Source organism: Leptonychotes weddellii, chromosome 15 (assembly GCF_054177405.1).
Source record: "Leptonychotes weddellii isolate Sample4059 chromosome 15, ASM5417740v2, whole genome shotgun sequence".
Taxonomy (NCBI): Eukaryota; Metazoa; Chordata; class Mammalia; order Carnivora; family Phocidae; genus Leptonychotes; species Leptonychotes weddellii.
Genome location: NC_138383.1, coordinates 42,694,346 through 42,715,706, shown reverse-complemented (window position 1 = coordinate 42,715,706; position 21,361 = coordinate 42,694,346). Strand labels below are relative to the sequence as shown.

The 21,361-nt window shown below is 54.3% G+C and overlaps 2 protein-coding genes across 3 annotated transcripts in view; one reads left to right on the top strand and one right to left on the bottom strand.

Annotated features, from left to right (window-relative positions):
* Positions 1-4,758: 4,758 nt before the first annotated feature.
* Positions 4,759-17,092, top strand: LOC115944121 (multidrug and toxin extrusion protein 2-like). Of its 2 annotated transcripts, none has more exons than XM_081805651.1 (13): positions 4,759-4,970; positions 5,870-5,971; positions 6,239-6,307; positions 7,100-7,248; positions 7,856-7,898; positions 11,531-11,575; positions 11,795-11,892; positions 12,339-12,436; positions 13,395-13,508; positions 14,305-14,372; positions 15,325-15,433; positions 16,090-16,165; positions 16,604-17,092. In XM_081805651.1, the coding sequence occupies exons 1-13, from the start codon at positions 4,818-4,820 to the stop codon at positions 16,737-16,739; spliced, it is 1,260 nt and encodes a 419-aa protein (XP_081661777.1). In that variant the 5' UTR covers positions 4,759-4,817; the 3' UTR covers positions 16,740-17,092. The 2 variants fall into 2 exon arrangements, with proteins under 2 accessions (XP_081661777.1, XP_081661778.1); XM_081805652.1 differs by having other exon boundaries at positions 4,760-4,970; positions 16,090-16,169; positions 16,604-16,673.
* Positions 17,093-20,278: 3,186 nt separating this feature from the next.
* ALDH3A2 (aldehyde dehydrogenase 3 family member A2) overlaps positions 20,279-21,361 on the bottom strand; it is a 14,715-nt gene continuing 13,632 nt past the window's right edge. The window contains exon 10 of the mRNA XM_081805996.1: positions 20,279-20,326. Within this exon, the coding sequence (XP_081662122.1) occupies positions 20,279-20,326 (48 nt within the window). The remainder of the gene's footprint in view (positions 20,327-21,361) is intronic.

Below are 21,361 nucleotides of genomic sequence, written 5' to 3'. Positions count from 1 at the left end.
AGAGAGAGACACAGCGAGAGAGAGGGAACACAAGCAGGGGGAGCGGGAGAGGGAGAAGCAGGCGTCCCGCGGAGCAGGGAGCCCGATGCGGGGCTCGATCCCAGGACCCTGGGATCATGACCTGAGCCGAAGGCAGACGCTTAACGACTGAGCCACCCAGATGCCCCTGTCTATCCGTTTTTAATAGACTTTATTATTATTATTATTATTATTATTTTAAGTAGACTCCACAGAGAGCATGGAGCCCAACACCAGGCTTGAACTCATGACGCTGAGATCAAGACCCGAGCTGAGATCAAGCGATCAAGACGCTCAACTGACTGAGCCACCCAGGCGCCCCCTAATAGACTTTATATTTTAGAGCACTTTTAGATTCATATAAAAATTGTACAGAAAGTACAGAGTTTAATTTCCAGTCCCCTCTCCAAGCCCCCACCCCACCGGTTTTCCCGAGTATTAATCTCTTGCAAGAGGATGGTACATTGATTATAACTGAGGAACCAATAGGGATACAGATTATTAAAGTCCAGAGTTTACACCAGGGTTCCCTCTCCATGGTGTATGTTCTAGGGGTTTTGACAAACATATAATAGCAGGGAGCCAGAAAAATCCTCCTTCCCAAACGTTCACCCCTCCCTCTCCACCCACCCCTGGCCCCCACTGATCCTCTTACTGTCCCCAGTAAATGTCACATAGCTAGAATCACACAGTATGCAGCCTTTCCAAACCGGCTTCTTTCACTTATCGATCCGCATTTCAGGTGCCTCCCTGTCTTTTCATGGCTTGAGAGCTCATTTCTCTCTAGTGCTGAATCATCGTCTTTTTTCCTGCAGACTTTTTCCCGGTAGGAAACGCCCCCCACCATCTTTGGGGTTTTAGGAGCCTTGCTCTTGGCAGGCCTCTCGTAGGGGCCTCGCCGTTCCCGCTGACGCTCTGCCAGCTCTGTCCCTCCCCTCACCCGCAGGCCTGGGAGCACCTTAAGCCTCTGTGGGGACTGAGCTCTGGGCGGTTCTGTGGGGAAGGTGCCCAGTGAGGCCTTGTGGGAGGAGGGAGGGAGGAGCGAGCAGGAGGGGGTGAGGCCTGGAGGGACGAGGTGCTGGGTGGACGCAGGGAGAGAAGGAGGCAGCTGTCTTGGGGGTGTCGGAGTGGCCTCGGGCATTTGGTCAGGGCGATGTGGGTCACCGCTCAGCTGAAGGCCTGGGCACAGGCAGGAGGCAGACTCCTTGTCCTTCCCCGCTGTCCTTCGTCCTGATGATGGATGTGGGGCTGAGGGACCAGAAGACCAGAGTCGCCACTCTCCCCAGTGGATAACTGGGAGTTTTTTCAGTCACGGGGCAGTGAGTGGGGCGGGGTGGGGGTTAAAGAGAGAAACTCTGGCTCCCCGGCCTGGGGGTGCAGGGCTTGGGGTAGCCAAAGGGCAAACAAACGTGGTGAAGCGTAACCAAGCGAAGAAAGAGGTTAGCAGAGGCCCCGGCATCCGCTGTATCCAGCAGTTACCTGAGGGCAGGCCCAGGACAAGGCCCCCCCGCGCCCGCCCCCACCTCCTACTGCCCCCAGGACTTTGTGACTTGAGGTCCTTCTTCCATGGGAAGGTCCTGGGCAGGCCCGAGCCTCACCACTGTGTGCCGGAGACTTCATCCCTTCCACCCTTGCTGGGCCGGGCTGTGGGGGATGGGCCGGGCAGGGGAGAGGAGATGGGGCGAAGAAAGGAGTGGGGCAAGCCCTGTGATTAGCTCTGGCCGACAGACAGAAGTGACCCGTGTCAATTCCAGGCTGTGTCTTGTTGCAAACGCAGCTTCCTCTTGTACTCCTGGAATGTTCTCTCTTCAAGCCAACCCCACGCGCGGTGAGCAGCCCAAGCAGCCCAGGGAGACTGTGTGGAGGGAGATCCGGGTGGGCAGTGTGACCCTCAGCGGGCACCCCTGCCAGCCCTCGGGGGCCGTCCAGCCCAGGCCGGCCTGCGGGCGCTTGCTCACACAGAAATGCCAGGGCTTCGCCACCAGAGTCCCCAGCTGATCCCACCAGCCCAGACCCAGCACACAAATGGTGGCTGGTCGAAGACGCTAACTTGGGGTGGGGGCATTTACTATGCAGGATGTGTAGGGGAATACCGTTCCTTTTTATCTGTACGGCATCCCACCTTTTGGGGGAACCCACTGCCCCACCCCATGCGGCCACAGCACCCAGCTCCCCACGTGTCCCTCTTCCTTTCCCAGCACTGGCTGATCCCTGCTCCGTCTTCCAAGAATTGGCCTCTGCGATGGGAAGGTGTTTGCCGCTGAGTAATCTCAGGAGCTTGCCTGAAAAGCCCCGAGTCCAAAGTTGCCGGGATTCTCTTGTTTTCCAGGCTGGTTGCTCAACTTTCTTCTGCCAGTGATCACCTGCTGATAATTCTTCCTCCCGCCCCCACTCCCTCCCCTCCGTCCTCCCTCCCCCTCCCCCCTTCCTTGCTCAGATGGTATCATCTCAAGGTAATTTCTCCTGTTTCCGCCAAAGAACTGTCATTGGCACCGAAATTGGCACAAGGGAGGACGTTGTAAGTCACGGGGCCCCAAGGGGAAGGGCACCCCAAGAAGCGAGAGGCTCCCCAAGTCATGGGGATTCATGGCCCTGTTCCCGGGAGCTGAACTGTTATCAGCGTGGTGTGTGCTGCTGGAGGCCGCAGGGGATGCGGGACAGGAGGTGGGAGAGGATGCTCGCAATAGCGCTGGGCGGCTTGGAGAGGGGGCCGACACCCCCGAGTTCTCACCTCCCCGCAGGAGGGTGCCAGGGCCTCCACGTTGGCTGCCTTGGCTGGAGTCCCAGAACACCAGCCTCGGAGGCTGGCCCTGCAGGCAGCTAAACCACAGCCCAGAGCGCAGGCCCAGCTGGAAAGCACCGTCATCTGGGAGCATCTGGAAGACTCGAGACCTGGAGGAGGCAACACCCACATGACCACTGGGCCCTAATCCCTGTTCCTAATCCCCCACCCAGGGCCTGAAAGCAGTGTGGGAAAGAACAGCATTATTAGCTTTTGTAAGAATCCTGGGGAACATTTGTGGGAATGGTTTTGAGGACGCTAGAGCAAGGACCCGCCCTCGGGAGGTTGAGCTGACCTTGACCTACTGCACCCCCTCGGCCAGACGGAGAAACCCTCACTGGAAACTGCACCCAGTGTTGCCATTTGCACCAAGTATCTTCCATCCTGGTGGGGACGGCTTTGCCTTCATTAAAGCTGACCTTGGATTTAGATTTGCTCGCCTGCCCCGCACCCACGGGCTTACCCGAACCCCCTCCCCCAAACCCCCCATCCACTGGGGACTCCCACAACACGTGACTTCTGACCACGGAAGTCACTTTCCTGCCGCAGGAGTGGGGCAGGGGGCCTAGGCCGCGTGGCCCCACATCTAGGGACAGTGGGTGTTGCCTAAAAGAGATTTCTCCCACCCCCACCCCCACCCCCGAGGCCCAGGTGCCCTGGAGTGAAGGAAAAGGTTTTGGCCAGCCTTTCAAGAGAGGAAGCCAAACCAGCCCAGAACCAGAAAGGGCAGAAGGTGAGAAGAACTGGAAAACACATCAAAGGAGGCACGTCGTAGCCCCAAGGCACGTAGCCCATGGCGACGGGCTTATCACTGGAACCGTGCAGCTTTGATCCGTAGCCCTGCGTTGTTTTGGTCACACACTAATCACTGCAATGGTAATAAAATGTCTTCTCGTTCCTCAGTGTCGGCAGCAGTTAATTTGGCTGGGTCGTGTGCAGGTTGTAGAAATTTGCACTAGGAGCTCGGCAGAATGGGGGAAGGAAGAGTGGTCGCCCAGGTCACTGGGGTGCACAGGGCGGCGGAGCATTTGGGATTCTGCGTGTGCATGTGGGGAGCAGAGTGCGCGCAGGGCTGTGTCCTGGGGTCCTGCTGGCTGCTTCCTCCCTGCAGGGGAGCCTATGGGAACCAGCTGGGCAGATGGGCCATCCCATGGCCGCTGTCCCACCTGCCCCTCTTGCCGGCGCCTCTCACTCGGGCTTCCTCTTCCTGAGCCCACATCCCAAAGCCTGATCGGGGACTGGACCAGGTAAGGTGGCAGTTAGGAGTCTCCCGTGGTCTGCCCCGCCTGTCCTTGGTGGGTCGCAGGCCAGCTCTGCTGCGTGCATGGGAGAGAAGAGAAGGTAGACTGGGCAGGCCAGAGAGGAACCTGGGGGGATGCCCAGTGACGGCTTCACTGGGCAAAATGGAGGGGGAGAGGGGTGAGCTGTTCGCCCAAGGGGGGTCACCCTGGCTCTCAGGGATGCTGCCGAAAGGGATCGTGGGCAGAGAGGGGGCTAGGGGTCTCCCCCAGGTATCCTGGCTCCTGGCTCCAGGCCACTGCCCCCTCCCACCGGACCGCTCCTGGGACAGGGCTCTGGAGGCTGCCCTCCTCTCTAAGTCTTCACTGCTTCTTCTCTGGAGTGGAAGTCATCATGGGTACCATCATGCCAGGGTGTAAGATGCCCAGCGCCTCAGCTCACCCCAGCCAGGCCATCCTGCCCTCATCCCCAGAACCAGCACACCCCCACACTGCCCCAAACCTTCTCCTCCTGGGGCTTTGCAGCGGACCGCCCTGGGGACAGCAGACCCAAGGCACCCACAGGCATCAGCCTGGGTGAGTCCCGGATGCCCAGGGCTCCCTCCTGTCCTGCCCTGGTGACAGAGCCAGTGGGCTGGGCAACAGGGCCACGGAGCCGGGAGGGAGGGCACGTCCCATAGGTTGCTGCAGCGGCCCCTCCCCCTGCCCCTTACTCATTAGCCAGGCGGCAGGGTGACATGGGCTTGGCTGGGCAAGGCTGGCGGTAGGAGTGCCCAGGCATGCAGGGCGGAGAGCAGCCTGGTCTCGGAATGGACAGCGTTCAGGACGCGGTCCCCCAAGACCGAGGGGGCTGTTGCCCTGCCCTCCGCAGGCTGGTCCCCGTTGGCTTTGCGGCCGAGGTGTGGACGCTCTTCGCTCTTTCCGGACCCCTGGTAAGGAGGTGAACTTTTGCGGGGGGGATAGGCAGTAAGGCTGGGTGTGACGGGGGCTGTGCCAGGAGCAGCTCACACCCCTCCCCAGAAACTTCCCACACTGACCGTGTCCAGGCAGTACCAGGGGCCACCACCCAGAGCAGGTGACAGACAGCGACAGCTGTCCCTGGCAGTGGGGCCTGACCTCGCTCAGCAGCCGGCAGCCCCCACTCCGAAGGGGCAGGTGTGTCCTCCTTCAGAAACAAACGGGAAGGCTGGATTAAATCCCTGGGGTGACCAGTGAGACCCATTAATACAGGAGTCTGTGGGCCCCCCCTGCAGACAGTTTGCAGGGGGAAGAAGGGGCCATCTGCCCATTTTATTTCCAATGGGAAAATTGCTTTAGATCCTCTTTTTTTTCTCACCATAAATACTAATCAATATATGCTCCCTACGAAATTTCCGGACGAAATGAAAAGTTACGATGAAATTTATCTCTAATCCCACCACCGGGACCTAGCCATTCCTCTTTTGTATGAGGTCTGACCACATGATTATTAATAACACCGTTGGAGTATGAGATGTTTGAGTTGAGCTCTCTGGGCTCCAGACTGCGTGGGTGCAGCTGCTTCTGGAGCATTCCCGCACTTTCAGGCAGGGAAACCGGAGCCCAGAGGTGGAGCCCAGAGGCTCACGGCCGCTGCTGACGGCAGATCCGGGAGCAAGACTCAGGAGTCCTGACCTCCAGCTCTGGCTGCCGCATCCGCCTCAGCCACAGTGCTCGCTTTCTTTCCCCGGTTGCGGGCAATGGGTCCGGCGGCTGTGTTTTTTTGTGGGTCTCTGGTTCGAGGCCCCTCAGGAAAAGCCTCAGTGTGGGGCTGGGCGGTGCAGGGCCCTTGACCTTGGTTGCTGTCCCCCAGTTTTTGTTCCAGGTGCTGACCTTCATGATCCATGTCGTGAGTTCAGTGTTTTGCGGGCACCTGGGCAAGCTGGAGTTGGCATCAGTGACCCTCTCGGTGGCCGTGAGTATAGCTGGGTTGGTGTGGGGACGCTCTCTCCCCCCCCCCCCCCACCGAGACACAGCATGAGGGCTGACATTCCCAGCTGGGCCTGGGAGGGGGGCCTTGCCCGTGCAGGCAGGGCCTGGGGCAGGAAGGGGGTCTCTAGCTCAGCCGAACATCAGGGCTGCCATTGAGTGGCCTCCCCCAGACGCAGGATGCTCCCCAGGTTCCCCTCCTTCGCCCCCCACCCCTGACAAGCCCTGTGTTCTCTCCTGTGCGTGACTCCAGTTTGTCAATGTCTGTGGAGTTTCCATAGGATTGGGCTTGTCCTCGGCATGTGACACCTTGATGTCCCAGGTAGGTGGGCCTCCTGGAGCCGGGCAGGAGGGTGCCCACTGAAGGCCCTTCAGTGACCCCTGGATCTGGGAGCCCATCAAACAGGCCCTGGGGACACCTGCCCCCCGGCCCGCCTGCAAGGCCCGCATGCTGTCAGGGACTTAGATCCATCGTTTTGAAACAGTCAGCGCAGACGGGCAAGAGAGCCATGGAGGGAACGGGGTGGAGGCCGGTCCCTGACCTCATGTGTCAAATGCTGAGGGCACACCTGTGGGGACACTCCCGGCCTCGGGAGCCACAGCCCAGGGGGGCTCAGCTTTCCTGGGGCAGGGGTCTGGACTCACGGTGGACCCGGGGACCTGGGCTCGGTCCGGGCTGCCACTTAGCCTTATGGGGACTTGACAAATGTTCTTGGAGCTTCCCTTGCTCTAGCTGTGATTGGGAGAATGAAGCGCTCCTTGTTAGGGGCTTTTGAAGAACTGGGCACAAGGGGTAGATAGAGGTTGGCCTTGGCCGCAGGGCCTGGCCTGGAGCTAGTGCTCACTAAATAACGGCTATTGTGATTCTATGAGCAGGTTGAGCCCCCTGCAGAGGAAGCCTAGCCCAGAAGGGCCCCCTCCAGGCTGTAATCAGGGGGTGCCAAAGGCCCGCTCGCTCCCGGAGCACGGATGGCTGCTGATGGTGGTGTCCTGGGTCCATCCCCACGGCCCTAGCACCGCTAGGAGCTTGACGCCCTGGCTAGGCTCACCCAGGGGACAGAGGGAAGGTACTGAAGGGGTGGGCAGCCTGACCCAGGACTGAGCTGTTTTGCAGAGCTTCGGCAGCCCCAACAAGAAGCACGTGGGGGTCATCCTGCAGAGGGGGACCCTGGTGCTGCTGCTCTGCTGCTTCCCCTGCTGGGCGCTCTTCCTCAACACCCAGCAGATCCTGCTGCTCTTCCGGCAGGACCCGTCTGTTTCCAGGTACTGGCTTCTGCTGGGGCGCCAGGGAGGGACCCCGTCAAAGAGACCACTCCCTAGCGCCCCCACTCCCCCAGCCCCCGTGCTTCTCTGGGTCGCCAGCGGTCACAGGTGCAGCTCTTAGGGGGAAGGTTCCAGGATTCCGTGCTCGGGTCTCTCCCTTCTGGGGCGTGCTGCTCCAGCTGCGACCAGCAGGGGGCAGACACGCGGCCAGTTTTAATTCGGGAGGAAAGGCGACACGATGAAGGCATTTGCATGGGAGCCCCGGCCTGAGAATACCTTGTTCATTTTGTAGGATCTGCGCTTCATTTGCTTCTTTCTTGATAAGATATCAGCTTCTCCCCGCTCCCCCTTACACAGCGCATGTTACCGCGAGTTTAAGTTCCCTAGCCATGACGGCCTCGTGGTTAGGTCCTTGCCAACCCCAACCCTCCCCCCCGCCCCCCGCACCTTCTAGTGGCACCCCGTGACTACTTGTCTTCAGGGCTTGGCAAAGCCTCTCTTCAAACCTGGGGTGCCCAGAGTGTTCCTCGGGCAGCCTCGCAGCCCCCGCCCCCCGCTCCTGGAGGGCACAGCCTGGGCCGCTCTGGAGCTTCTGGCTCTCTTGCAGGCTAACCCAGGAGTACGTGCTGATCTTCATCCCAGCACTTCCGGTAAGTGCCTCTGTCTCCCGAGCCTGGAGGAGGGTGGACCTACACTCCCTTTGATTCCGGCGGTTTGCTTTTCCATGCTTTTCCATGCTTTTCCATGCTTTTCCATGCTTTTCCATGCTCTCTGCTGGGGAGGCCCATGAGCCTGCAGCCACTTCCGGCCGAGCCACCGAGGCTGGCTGGAGGCAAAATCCGGTCTCATTCCAGTGCATGCAGATGGACCTTTTAGGAAGTAACATGTTTTCTGATTAGAAAACCATTTATTGGAGAAATCGTGGGAAACGTGGGAAAGAAACATTCTAAATCACCTCTAATCCTGCCCCCCCCCCCCCATGACCCAGACAATATAGGGTAATTGCTCTTTCCAGGATTATTTCTGTTCGCGGGCGTGTGTTCAAACACGCATGCACACGTGTAGTTGGAAAAAGGGTCAACGTGTGTATCTTGTATTATAACCTGCTTTTCCCCTTTCCAACATGTTGTTAGTCCCTGGATGTGATTATAAATAGCTTTCCACAATATCCACTTCAAAGGCTATGGAGCAACCATATTAACCATGTATTAACCAATCCCTATTTGGTAGGTATTTCGGTTGTTTCCAGTATTCACTATCAGAAAGAAGACTGTGGTAAACACCCTTATATTTTAGATCTTTGTGAACATCTGTAACGATTTCCTTCAGGTGCTTTACTGGAATTGGCATTGCTTTGGCAATGGCTTTTGATACCAGTTTGTACCAATTCTCCCCCACTAGCAACACTCTCGTTAGCGCAGAGTATTGTTACTAATGTTTTTGTTTTTTTTTTAAAGATCTTATTTATTTGACAGAGAGAGAGAGACAGCGAGAGAGGGAACACAAGCAGGGGGAGTGGGAGTGGGAGAGGGAGAAGCAGGCTTCCCGCGGAGCAGGGAGCCCAACGCGGGGCTCGATCCCAGGACCCTGGGATCATGACCTGAGCCGAAGGCAGACGCTTAACTGACTGAGCCACCCAGGCGCCCCGTATTTTTTTTTTTTTTTTAAGATTTATTTAGTTGAGAGAGAGAGAACAAGCGGGAGGGGCTGAGAGAGGGGGAGAGAGAATCTTGAGATTCTGAGAACAGAGACCAACTGGGGGCTCGATCCCAGGACCCTGAGATCATGACCTGAGCTGAAGGCAGACGCTTAAAGACTGAGCCACCCAGACGCCCCTTTACTAATGTTTTTTTTTCTGATTCGAAATAGTTTTCACAGGCATGTTATTGCTAATGAACATTTTTCTTCATGTATGTATTGATCATTTTATTCTTTTGTGAACTGTCCATAGCCTTTGCTTTAGTGGGTTAATCTTTTTTTTAAGATTTATTTGTTTATTTTAGAGAGAGAGCGAGGGAGGGAGGGGCAGAGGGAGAGAGAGAATCTTTTTTTTTTTTTTCTAAAGATTTTATTTATTTTATTTGAGAGAGAGAGAATGAGAGAGAGCACATGAGAGGGGGGAGGGCCAGAGGGAGAAGCAGACTCCCTGCCGAGCAGGGAGCCCGATGCGGGACTCGATCCAGGGACTCCAGGATCATGACCTGAGCCGAAGGCAGTCGCTTAACCAACTGAGCCACCCAGGCGCCCCGAGAGAGAGAATCTTAAGCAGAGTCCCCACTGAGCACAGAGCCTGACTCAGGGCTTAATCTCATGACCCCAGAGATTGTGACCTGAGCCAAAACAAGAGTCCGATGCTTAACGGCCCGAGCCACCCAGGCCCCTCTGGGTTAATCTTTTTCTAGTTATTATAATTCTTGTTAACTAATAACTCTTTGTCATATAGGGCACATCCCTTTTCATTTTTTAAGCTTGTCACTCGCCTTTTAATTTTTGATATTTTTGACCTAAAGAATTTTTAGTGTATACATAACAGATCTATAAACCCTCTTCTTTATGGGGTCTTTGATGAGCTTAAAAACACTTACCCCCATTGCAAGATTATATAAACATTTGCCTATGTTGTCTTTGAGCCCTCCTATGGTTTTTATTTTTACCTTTACGACTCTAATCCATCTAGGGGCGCCTGGGTGGCTCAGTCGGTTAAGAGTCTGCCTTCGGCTCAGGTCATGATCCCAGAGTCCTGGGATCGAGCCCCACATCAGACTCCCTGCTCAGCAGGAAGCCTGCTTCTCCCTCTCCCACTCCCTCTCTCGCTGTGTTCCCTCTCTCGCTGTGTCTCTCTCTGTCAAATAAATAAAAATCTTTAAAAAAAAAAAAAAGACTCTAATCCATCTAAGAAACTTTAACTAGGACTCATGATTGCATAGTCTCTCCTTTCTCCATTAATTTATTAAATACCAGCTAGGTAGTGCATCTAGTCAAGTCAGTTTCTGAGATTTCTGGCCGGACCCGGTAGCCTGTATGTCTGCTCAGGAATTCACTGCTACCCTCTTTAATTTGTTGAGGCTTAGTGAGACACGTGATTAGGGGGCGGTATTGTGTTGGGGATGGCGTCTTTGGAATGACAGTACCCCTTTGGTATCTTGCCAAACAGGGCCACTGGGGCTGGGTCAGGGGAAAGCATCCGATAACGTTATCACTGTGGCAACTCCTTTATCGAATAAAGCAAGTCCCTCCCATAAAATGCTGCTGTAAAATCTACCAGTAAAGTAATAATAGAAGTGCCAAACATCATTTACATAATGCTTACCTAACACTTGGGATGCTTAAACGTGCCATTTACTGTTTTGTAAGCATTTGGCGATATTAACTTTACATATATAGGTAGAGATGAATATGCACGCAGTATATGCACAGATGAATATCCCCATTGTAGATGAAGAAACTGAGGCCCAGAGAGGTTAAGCAACTTGCCTAAGATCACACAGCTGATAAGAGAGTGGGGCCAGCACTTGAACCCAGGCAATCTAGCTCCAGCTCCGTGCTCTTAAGCACTGTGCTATACTCAACAGAAGCGGAGGGCTAAGGGAAGGGATGGGGTAGGAAGGCGCAGGCGAAGGGCCAGGCTTTGACAGAGGACATAAAGGGGGGGCAGGGACAGAGCCCCCAGCACACACACGCTGACGCGCATGCTCTATCCTCCACCTGCCACCACATGGGGACTTGAGCCTACTCAGCAGGGACTACTGTTGGCCACCCGGCTGAGCCCCTTCCCCCCACCCCCACCACCCTAGCCTGAGACCACTCCCCCTAGATTATGGTTTTCAGCAGCCAGAGCCAGACTCAAGGGTGGTCACAGCCTGTGGACTGGGGCTCTGCTGGGTGCTTCTGTACGCAGGCCCCTGGGTGGCCTCCCTGAGCTGATGGAAGATCTGGGTCGGCAGCCAGAAGCTCTCTGCCAGGTGCTCGGCCTCTTACACAAGCCTGCTGAACTGTGCTCTCTGTTGGAGCCAACCCGCCCTGCCAGTCTGTCCTCCCCTGCAGCCGAGCAGAAGCCTGGATGGGGGCCTCTATCCTCCTAGGCAGGGCCAGAGCACCCGAGATGGCTCAGCGGGCTTCAGCCCACCGGGGGAGTGGGGGGCGCGGGGCTTCCAGACATACTTTGGTGAAGTTATTGTTCCATACTCAGGTATCGGAGAAGTATCTGTTGATGTTCATCTCGTGCTTTTGGGTAGTCATTGTTTATTTGTGTGTCTGGTTTTTTTGTTTTTATCTTACACAGGCATTTTTCCTTTATGTCCTGCTGGCGAAATATTTGCAAAATCAGGTACAGGTCCCTGGCTAGCAGGGTGACCCCCAGGCCCAGCACACTGCCCTATTCCAGTGGGAAGGGGTGCCTGAGGCTTTTCTCCTTTCTGCACGATCTGTGAGCCTGAGTAGGGCCCAGCAAGGAGCTGCATGTCCCCAGCCTCCTTCCAACCCCTGGACGTGCCTGGGCTGGGCCACACCCCTCCCTCCTGCGCCCCACCCCCTTCATTTATTTCAGGGAATTGTCTGGCCCCAAGTCTTCAGTGGCATCGTGGGCAACTGCATCAATGGCTTGGCCAACTACATCCTGGTTTCCATGCTGAGCCTGGGGGTCAGGTGAGCACCGGGGACCCCGTCAGGGAGCACTGCCCACCAGGCACCCCACTCCCGACTGGGGCGGGTTGGTCACCATCCTCGCCTCACAAGAACTGCGGGGGCTGCCCCTGCCGTCCAGAAGTGGGTGTCGTGAGGAATTGGGGGGTCCTGCTGGTCCCTCGGGTCCTGGGGGGCTCCCCACCAAGGAGACGGGGAGAGGAGCCCTCCTCATCCGTGCCCCAGCCCGCCAGGAAAGGCCGAGAGTGGGGACCTGGTAGGGTGACTCCGAGGACTCTGTTGTCATGGTGCCTGTGGCCGGGGGTCCCGTGGCCGATCCCGGGATGGGGGCGCTGGCTGGGCCATGCCTGGGCCCGCTTCCCCTCCATGCTGGCTTCAGCAGGGGAGCCCCCTACGCCAAGGGCCAGAGTCGGCCCCTGGCCCCAGCCCTGCTCTCTCTCCTTTCCCAGGGGCTCTGCTTACGCCAGCACTATGTCTTACTTCGTGCAAACCATCTTCCTCTTTCTCTACATTGTGCTGAAGAAGCTGCACCTGGAGACGTGGGCAGGTGCAGAGGGCCGCCCTGCCTGTGGGGGGCTGAGCAGACAAGCATCAGGCAGGACCCTGGCACGGGCCCAGGGGGTGCATTTGGCCGGTGGACAGAAGACCCAGTTGCAGTCCCGTTGGAGGGGCCCTGTCTCCGGGCTTGCCTCTACTTCCCTTTGGGGCCTCCTTCCCCTTTGCTCCACCCCTCAGGACCCCGCCCCCAAAGGCCCCAGATCGCCCCCCATCAAATGTGACATGGTGCAGAGCCCCGCTTTCTGGCCCGCTCCTTGATCTCAGGGTGGTGACACGGGGGAAATTCTAGGTGACATTTCTGACCCCAGTTAAACTCCATGATGCCTTATTATCCCCATTTTATTTACACAGAGGAAATTGGTACGTGGTGGGGCTGAACTCGAACCTGTGCCCGTCTGAGCTTTTCTGCCTCCTGAAACCTAACTCTGTAGACCGTGGGGTCCCCTTGCACATTTCAGGACCAGCTCTCTGGCCGGGGCCTAAGTCACGGGGCAGGGAGTCCGGCGTGCCCCCCCCCCGCGCCCCCCTGCCCTGAGAATCCTTTCGGCCCCCTTGACCTCATACCATCCTCCCAAGAATCCTTCCGGAGAGGCAGGGCAAAGATAACTCCGATTTTCGGATGAGGGAATGGAGCCCAGAAAGGGCAGGGTAGTTGCCTGAGATCCCGGCGTGGTGACGCAAGCAGAGTGTGGGGACTCTCACCCGCCCTGCGGTGCTGGCCGTGTGAGCAGGTGCCCTCGCCTGGCACCCTCCTCCCGCACCACACCAACCCTGGACCAGCTGGCACGCCCTGTGCAGAATGCAAAGTGCCTGCACGTCCTGAGCCGAGCCCGGGGGTGGGCGTGGGGCGGGGGTGCAGAGCCAGAGGCTGGCAGGGGTGTCTGGCAGTGGACGGGCATGCGCAGTGGGCTCCCTGCTCGGCTCTTGAGCGCGGCTTCTGTTCCTAGGCTGGTCCAGCCAGTGCCTGCAGGACTGGGGCCCCTTCTTCTCTCTGGCCGTCCCCAGCATGCTCATGATATGCATTGAGTGGTGGGCCTACGAGATCGGGAGCTTCCTCATGGGTACGTGGATGAGCACGGCTCGGGGAACCGCGTGGGCAGCTCCGAAGCCCCTCCCCGCTCCCCCCCGCCCCCCGCCCCCGGGACAGCGCTGTTCAGCAGCCTGGGCCAGTCTGGGCCTGTGGCTCTCTCATCTCCGCCCTGAGGTCCTGAGCTCCCGGAAGGCAGGCCTGGGCCTTTCATGTCCAGACCCCAGCAGCGCCCAGCAAAAGGCCTAGAACGGAGCAGGTGCCCGGGGCAGGGGGTTGAGTCAGTGAGGGAGCGAGGGACTGAACCAGCAGGGGTGTGAGCATGTGTGGGTTTGTCAGGCATGTGACACATGTGTGCTCACCGGAGCACCCAGGGCAGAGTCCACACAGCCTGAGAATCAGGCCAGTGCAAGAATGGCCCTGGGAGACCTTCTGGCCCAACCCTTGCCCCCCATTTACAGATAGGTAAACTGAGCCCCAAGAACAAGAGACTGTCCAGAGTCTCACACAGTTGCACCCTGGTAGGGCTGGGACCCAACCTCGGCTCTCCTGATCTTGGCCCAGGTCTCTTTTCTCTCGCTCACCATGCCAAGGTATACCAAGGACTTGAAAGTCAAACCATACAGGGAAAGGCCTCCAGAAAATTCCACTGGTATTTTCCTGGAAGGCTGAAGGCCAAGTAGGAACATCTTCTATTGCAAATCTGCCCTTGGAAATCATTTGCCCCTTGGCCTCCAAAGCAGAGGGGCGTCCTGTCCCAGGTCTGTTAGCCAGCCCCAGGGCTGGGTGCTGACCGTGTGCACCCCTATCCCCCCTACTCGCCCCCGCAGGCCTGATCAGCGTGCTGGACCTCTCCGGCCAGGCGATCCTCTACGAGTTGGCCACGATAGTCTACATGGTGAGTCTCTTCTGGGGGCACCTTTGTCACACCCTCCATGCTGGCCCAGCCCCCCTGACGGCCTGTGGTGTCACAGAAGAGGGGCAGGGGGTCACCCTAAGGGCCGTCTCTATCTCCCGAGGGACCCTCCTGGACCCTCTGTGCCCGTTCAGGTACAGGCCCTGCCGGACACAGAAGTGACTCACAGCTGCTCCACGGAGGGTAATACTGAATGCACGTGGTGGTAGAATTTTTTTAATTAGCACCATTTAAAAATGGAGAGATTTCACATCGTAATCTGAATTTTGGCCTTTTCTTGAAAAATGGGACATTCCATTTAGCGGTGGGCCCATATTCCTGCACGCCCCAGTCAGCGAGAGCTGGGTGATGGTATCCCCTGGTGGTGGTGGGGGGGGACATCGCTGTCCCCCACCATGGTCCCCGTAGCTCTCTCCTCTTCCCACGGAGACATGAATTGTCCCATGTCACTCAGGTGTGTATCTATCTGCCAGCCTCCTGGGGACATGCAGTATGCGACCCTGGGCTTAAGGAAACGACTCACAAAAGTCTACACTTAGAGCACTAACGTATAAGGTGCTTTATTTTACAAATGGTTTCCACAAAACTTTGTTTTTCTGGCATACTTAAGACCACAGCTACCTCTTAAAAATGCATTTACTCACGAGGTTTTGGCAACACACTGATCTAGGTTGCAGGGCCAGTGGCCTTGTGATGTCTTCTGGAGCGGGGGTCGGGGGCAGCATTGCCTGGCTCACTCAGGGCATCCCCAACCCATCTCCCAATCGCAGCTAGGGATCCATCCTGTCTTCCTGCTCTTCTCCCTCTTGGCCCGGCTTGGAGGGCTGGAGGACCACTCCACCCCCAGCCCTGGCCTCTTCCTGGCTCAGGACCCACCCCATTCCGGGCGCTGGAGGTTACTCCACTGACAGCCCCTTGTTACCTGTGATCCCAGATTCCCCTGGGGCTCAGCAACGCAGTCTGCGTCCGGGTGGGGATGGCCCTGGGAGCGGCAGATACTGCCCAAGCTAAGCGGTCGGCCATCTCAGGCATGCTCTGCACAGGTGGGTAGAGTCCTCTGGGCGTGGGGGGAGGGTCTTGGAAAGTTAGAGCCCGGGGCAGGGGAGAAACCAGCCCGAAGGAGGGCAGTGGGGGGTGGGGTCCGGAGCATCCCCTGCTGAGTTGACATGGCCTTTCCACCCCTGATCATGTGAAGTCTCTTCCTTCCCAGGCTTCTCCCTCCAGCTGTCCAGGGTCCTATTGCAAATTTGCCCTCGCATTATCTCCCGCCCCCCACCCCCGCCACCCCCGAGCTTGGGGCCTGCCCATCCCCCATCCCCCCACCCCGGGATGAACCAATCTTGTGTCCTCCTCCATGGCTCTGCTTTCTGAGGCTGCCCGATCCAGATCAGCTCAGCTGTGGAGAACAGCGGTTCCCAGGCTTTAGGCTGCATTAGACTCTGGGTCAATACACAGACCCTCGGGGCCTTCCCCCACAGAGTTTCCGATTCAGGAGGTCTGAGACGGGGGTCCGAGAACCTGCACTGTTACCAAGTTACCAGGTGATGCTGATGCTGCTGGTCCAGGAACCCCACTTTGCGAACCAGAGGAGGAAAGGCATTCCCTCCGTTGTCCTGCCTTGCGCTGACCTCAGCTGGGCTCCTCAGAGGGTCGGGGTGGGGGGTGGGGGTGCAAATGCTCTTCCTTTTGTCTCTTCCAGTTGGTACCTCGCTGGTTGTGGGCATGCTGTTGAGCCTCCTGAAAAACAAACTGGGGCATATTTTTACTAATGATGAGTAGGTAATCAGTTCTCTTCACTGACCTCTGGGACGTGTCAGAGTGGCTGGCAGCTGGTCCTCAGCGGCTTGTCACATGGCTGGCTGGCTTGGCACTAGGTCCGGAGGAAGTGGGGACTAGCCCCGACTTTGCCCTCCCTGGGAGGAAGCTAGCTGGCAGACGTCTCTGCTGCTCTCCCCGGACCTCGGCCTCCGTCACTTGCTGGGGACAGGATGCTGAGCGAAGGGCGGTAGGATATTGGGGGGCTCTTCTGGAGCTTAAGAAGACCCACAGACATGCAGAAACTCAGGGCTAGGAATGTCAAGTCCGTGTGGGGCCACTACCTCTATTCCGACCCTTTTTAGGAGGTGGTGGAACAGAGGGGAGATACATGAGTCTCAAGGACACGGTCATGCCTCAGATTTCCACACAGATGTTCTTCCCTGTCTCTCCTGCAGAGAAGTCATTGCCCTGGTGAACAAGGTCCTGCCGATTTATATCGTCTTTCAGCTCTTTGAGGCCGTCTGTGTGAGTACTGCCCTGGTGGGAAGCCTGACCCCCCAGTCTGAGTCCATGTTCATGGGTGCTCCCTGAGGCCTCCATGGGATGTGAGGCTGAACTCATTAACACATGTAAAGGGCTAACTGTATATAGTAAGTGCCCAAAGTCTTCGCTCGGATTAATTCTATTATTATTCAAAACAATAATTTCCTTTCCCTTCCGCAATTCTGCAATTCGAACAAGCCAAAAGATGAATGCAGATTAGCAAAAAACGGAAAGATTGCATCAGCATAAACTCCCGCACCCCGTTACCCGAGCAAAGGGACCTGCGAGGGAGGGAGTCACCCCAGAGTCCAGAGGGACCGGAGTTTTCTGCATCTCTGACCCCTACAAGACAGGTCCCATTTAGTGCAGATCTGAACGATGTGAATTTTAAAGAGCATCACATAAAAAAAAAAAAAAAAGAGGGCGCCTAGGTGGCTCAGTTGGTTAAGCGACTGCCTTCGGCTCAGGTCATGATCCTGGAGTCCCTGGGATCGAGTCCCGCATTGGGCTCCCTGCTCAGCGGGGGGTCTGCTTCTCCCTCTGACCTTCTTCCTTCTCGTGTGCTCTCTCTCTCATTCTCTCTGTCTCAAATAAATACAATCTTTAAAAAAAAAAAAAAAAGAAAATACGAACAGCTCCTTATAGAAGCAGAGTTTGGAACCCTGTGTCTTCTCCTTCACATCTTGAGGTCGGCAGGAATGCATCCCTTGCCTAACGGGCAACAGCTCCACCTGGGAGTGTGGGCTTCAAGAGCTCCACAGAGCACCTGCCCTCTGGGCTGGTCCTGCCCTGGGGAAAATCACCTGTGCAATAACTATTCACCCGAATGAAAAAAAATTTCTTTTCTCAGTGAACGATTTTTCTAAAAGACAGTGCACTCTGTCCAGATCGCTACATATTCTAGAATTTACTTTCGACTCGAGCAGGCAGGCACGAAGCTTAGAGCACCTGCTCAACCTTCCACAGAACTGCCTCCTCTGGGCTGGGCTTCATGATGATATCGTAATGTTATCACAGAACATTAAAAGAAACCATCCTATGGAATCTACTATGGCTTTTGTCATAGGATGGGGTCAAGGACACTACTTTTTTTTTTTTTTTTTTTTGCCACAGCTGAGAAATTCTTCCTGCAGTTAAGGGTTGGGAATAGCAATTCCTCGTGGAGTTAAGTATACCTCTGCTCCAGTGAGTAACAATTCTCTGTTCCCCAAGGAACTCAAGCAAATTCACAGCCAGCAAGTGTGAGGGATCTTAGAGCTGCTGTATCTGCCTCCTGCCATTTTTTTTTTCTCCTGGCTCTATTATCCTTAATTTATGCTTTCCACAAAGCTTTTCTTTTTCTGCACCTTTATGGGGTTGTGATTTATGGGCCATAAAATCCATGCACTTAGAATTGTGCAACCGTCACGGAGATCCAGCTTTAGAGAATTTCCATCACCCACCCTCCACCCCCACATTTGGCTCTTGGCCTTTATGACTAAGGCCGCTGGGAGCATTCACACACCAGTCTCCGTGTGGATGTCTGTTTTCATCACTCTTGGTAGAGTCCTGCGCGTTCAATTGTTGGAAGCGTATGTTTAACTTCCTAAGAAACTGCCAGACTCTTTTCCTCAGGGGCTGTACCATTTTACATGCCCACTGGCGATCTGTGAGGGTTCCAGTCTTTCTACTCCCTTGCTAATTCTTGGTATTGTCTTTTGAAACAAAAACTAGTAGATTTTAAAGAGCAGTCTTAGGTTTACAGAAGGAAATACAGAGTTCCTATAAACCTCTTCCCTCAGTTTCCCTTATCATTCACGTCTTATTAGTAGTTATTAATTATGTACGAGTGTGACACACTTGTTGAGCTGATGAGGGAATATTGATATGTTATTGTTCATTGTCAGGGGTCACTGCTGGTGTAGAGACTATGGGTTTTGACAAACATAGAAGGACACGGATCCACCATGATAGTATCATACGAATAATTTCACTGTCATAAAAATCCTTGTGCCTCTTATTCACTAACCCCCCCCCCATTCTCCCTACTGGCATTTTGAAAGGAATTGTGTTGAATCTATGGGGTCGTTTGGGGACAACTGTCATCTTCACAATATTGGGGCCTCCAATCCATGGACATGGAGTGTCTCTCCAATTATTTAGATCCTCTTTATCCAACAATGTTTTGTTGTCTCTGGTGGACACATCCGGCACTATTTTTGTGAAATTTATCCCCAAGTATTTTGGGGTTTTTTTTTTTTGGATGCGATTGTGAATGGAACTGGTGTCTTAATTTCATTTTTAGTTCATTGATGCTAGCTAGCCCCTGGAAATAGAACTGATCTTTGTTTACTGATCTTTGATCCTGTGACTTTGTTAATCTCATTCGAGTAGTTTTGTGTGTGTGTGTGGGGGGGTATTCCTTTAAGATGTTCATATAGGATCAGGTCATTTGTCAATCAAGAGTTTTACTTCCCCCTTTCTTTTTTTTATTTTTATTTTTATTTTTTTTTAAAGATTTTATTTATTTATTTGACAGAGAGAGACACAGCGAGAGAAGGAACACAAGCAGGGGGAGTGGGAGAGGGAGAAGCAGGCTTCCTGCTGAGCAGAGAGCCCGATGCGGGGCTCGATCCCAGGACCCTGGGATCATGACCTGAGCCGAAGGCAGACGCTTAACGACTGAGCCACCCAGGCGCCCCTACTTCCCCCTTTCCATGTGGCTGGAACTCGACTCCAGTATGATGTTGGATACAATGGAGCATAATCTATGCCTTGTTCCCAACGTTAGGGCAAGAGTGTTCAGTCTTTCAGCGTGAAGTGTTATCTGTAGGATTTTTATAAATGCCCTTCATCAGGCTGAGGAAGAGCCCTTCTACTCGTAGTCTGTTAAAACGTTTTCTCAAGAACGGCATTGGATTTTCTAGAATGCCTTTTCTGCGTCTGTTGAGATAATCAAGGGGCTTTTGTCCCTTATTCTATCAATACGATAGAATCACATTAATTGATTTTCAAATGTTATACCTTGCATTCCTGTGATAAGGCCCTCCTGACCACGGTATGGATCTTGTTTATCTATTGCTGAATTTGGCTTGCTAACATTTTGCTCAAGATTTTGCGTCTACATTCATGAAGGATATTCATCTGCTAATTTGTATCTTTGTGATTTTTTTTTTAAATACATTTTTTTAAGATTTTATTTACTCACTTGATGTCAGGGTAACACCGGCCTCACAGAATGATTCTGAAAGTGTCCTCTCCTCCTAGGCTTTCTGAGTTTGGGAAGGATTGGCATTATATCTTCTTTAAATATTTAAGCTCATCTGGGCCTGAGCTTTGGTCAGAAAATTTTTAAATTAATTCCATTTATTTACTTGTTATAGGTCTCTTCACTTTCTATTTCTTGCTGAGGTACTTTCAGTAATGCGTGTCTTTCTAGTCCTTTATTCATTTCAACTAAATTTGTCTAATTCTTTGGCACGAAGTTGCTCACCATATTTCCTTATCATCCTTTCCTCTGTGGTCCGTGGTTATGTCCCTTGTTTCATGCCTGATTTTGGTGATTCGTGTCTTCACTTTCTTACTTTCTTAGTCTTATTTTACCAAGGTCAACTCCTTGGCAAGCGTTTGTTAGTGTTGTGGATCTTCTCAAAGACCTAGAATTTGGGGTTTCATCGATTTTCGGTTGTTTTTCTGTTGTCTGTTTCAGTGATTTCCACTCTCATCATCATTATTCCCATTCTCCTGCATTATTTCGATAACGGTTTGCCCTTACTAGTTTCTTAGGGTGGAATATTAGGCTATTGATTTGAGTGAGGCCGTTCCGCTTTTTGGATCTGGGCATTTAAAGCTATACATTTCTAAGCACTGCGTTAGCATCGAACACATTTGATATGCTGTTTTACTTTGCATTCAAAATATTTTACAATTTCTCCTGTTCTTTATTCTTTGACCCATAGGTTTAGAAGTGTGTTAACTTCCAAAAAAAAAAAAAACATAGAAGTGTGTTAGCTTCCAATATTGGGGGTCTTCCCAGATTTCTTTCTTGTCAGTGTCTCTAACTGAATTCTGATGTATGCCCTGACACAGACCCATCCCGGAGAATGTCATGTGTGTGACCTTTCCCCAAGGCCTGTTGTTTTATTCAGTAATTTGCCTGCACTGCTTCTTTGAATCCTGCCTCCTCGACAACCTGTAGCTGTTCTCTCTACTCAGTTTGGTTTTCTGGTTTTTTTTTTTTTTTTTTTTTAAGATTTTATTTATTTATTAGAGAGTGAGAGAGAGAAACAGCATGAGAGGGGAGAGGGTCAGAGGGAGAAGCAGGCTCCCCCGCTGAGCTGGGAGCCCGATGTGGGACTCGATCCCAGGACTCCGGGATCATGACCTGAGCCGAAGGCAGTTGCTTAACCAACTGGGCCACCCAGGCGCCCCGGTTTTCTGGGGTTTTTTTTCTCCCTTTAATTTTAGGCTTAGCTTCCTCGAGTTGGGGGGGCGGCTCACTGGCCCTTGTTGTGTGCTAGTTACTGGAGAGAGTCCCTGTCATTCAAAATGCTCTAAAGGGGGGCGCCTGGGTGGCTCAGGCGTTAAGCGTCTGCCTTCGGCTCAGGTCATGATCCCAGGGTCCTGGGATCGAGCCCCGCATCGGGCTCCCTGCTCAGCTGGGAGTCTGCTTCTCCCTCTCCCACTCCCCC

Coding starts and splice junctions, on each gene's coding strand:
- LOC115944121 (XM_081805651.1), top strand. CDS start 4,818: ATGCAGGGCGGAGAGCAGCCTGGTCTCGGAATGGACAGCGTTCAGGAC. Junction 5,972..6,238: donor CAGTGACCCTCTCGGTGGCC/GTGAGTATAGCT, acceptor GCGTGACTCCAG/TTTGTCAATGTCTGTGGAGT. Junction 7,899..11,530: donor TCTTCATCCCAGCACTTCCG/GTAAGTGCCTCT, acceptor TATCTTACACAG/GCATTTTTCCTTTATGTCCT.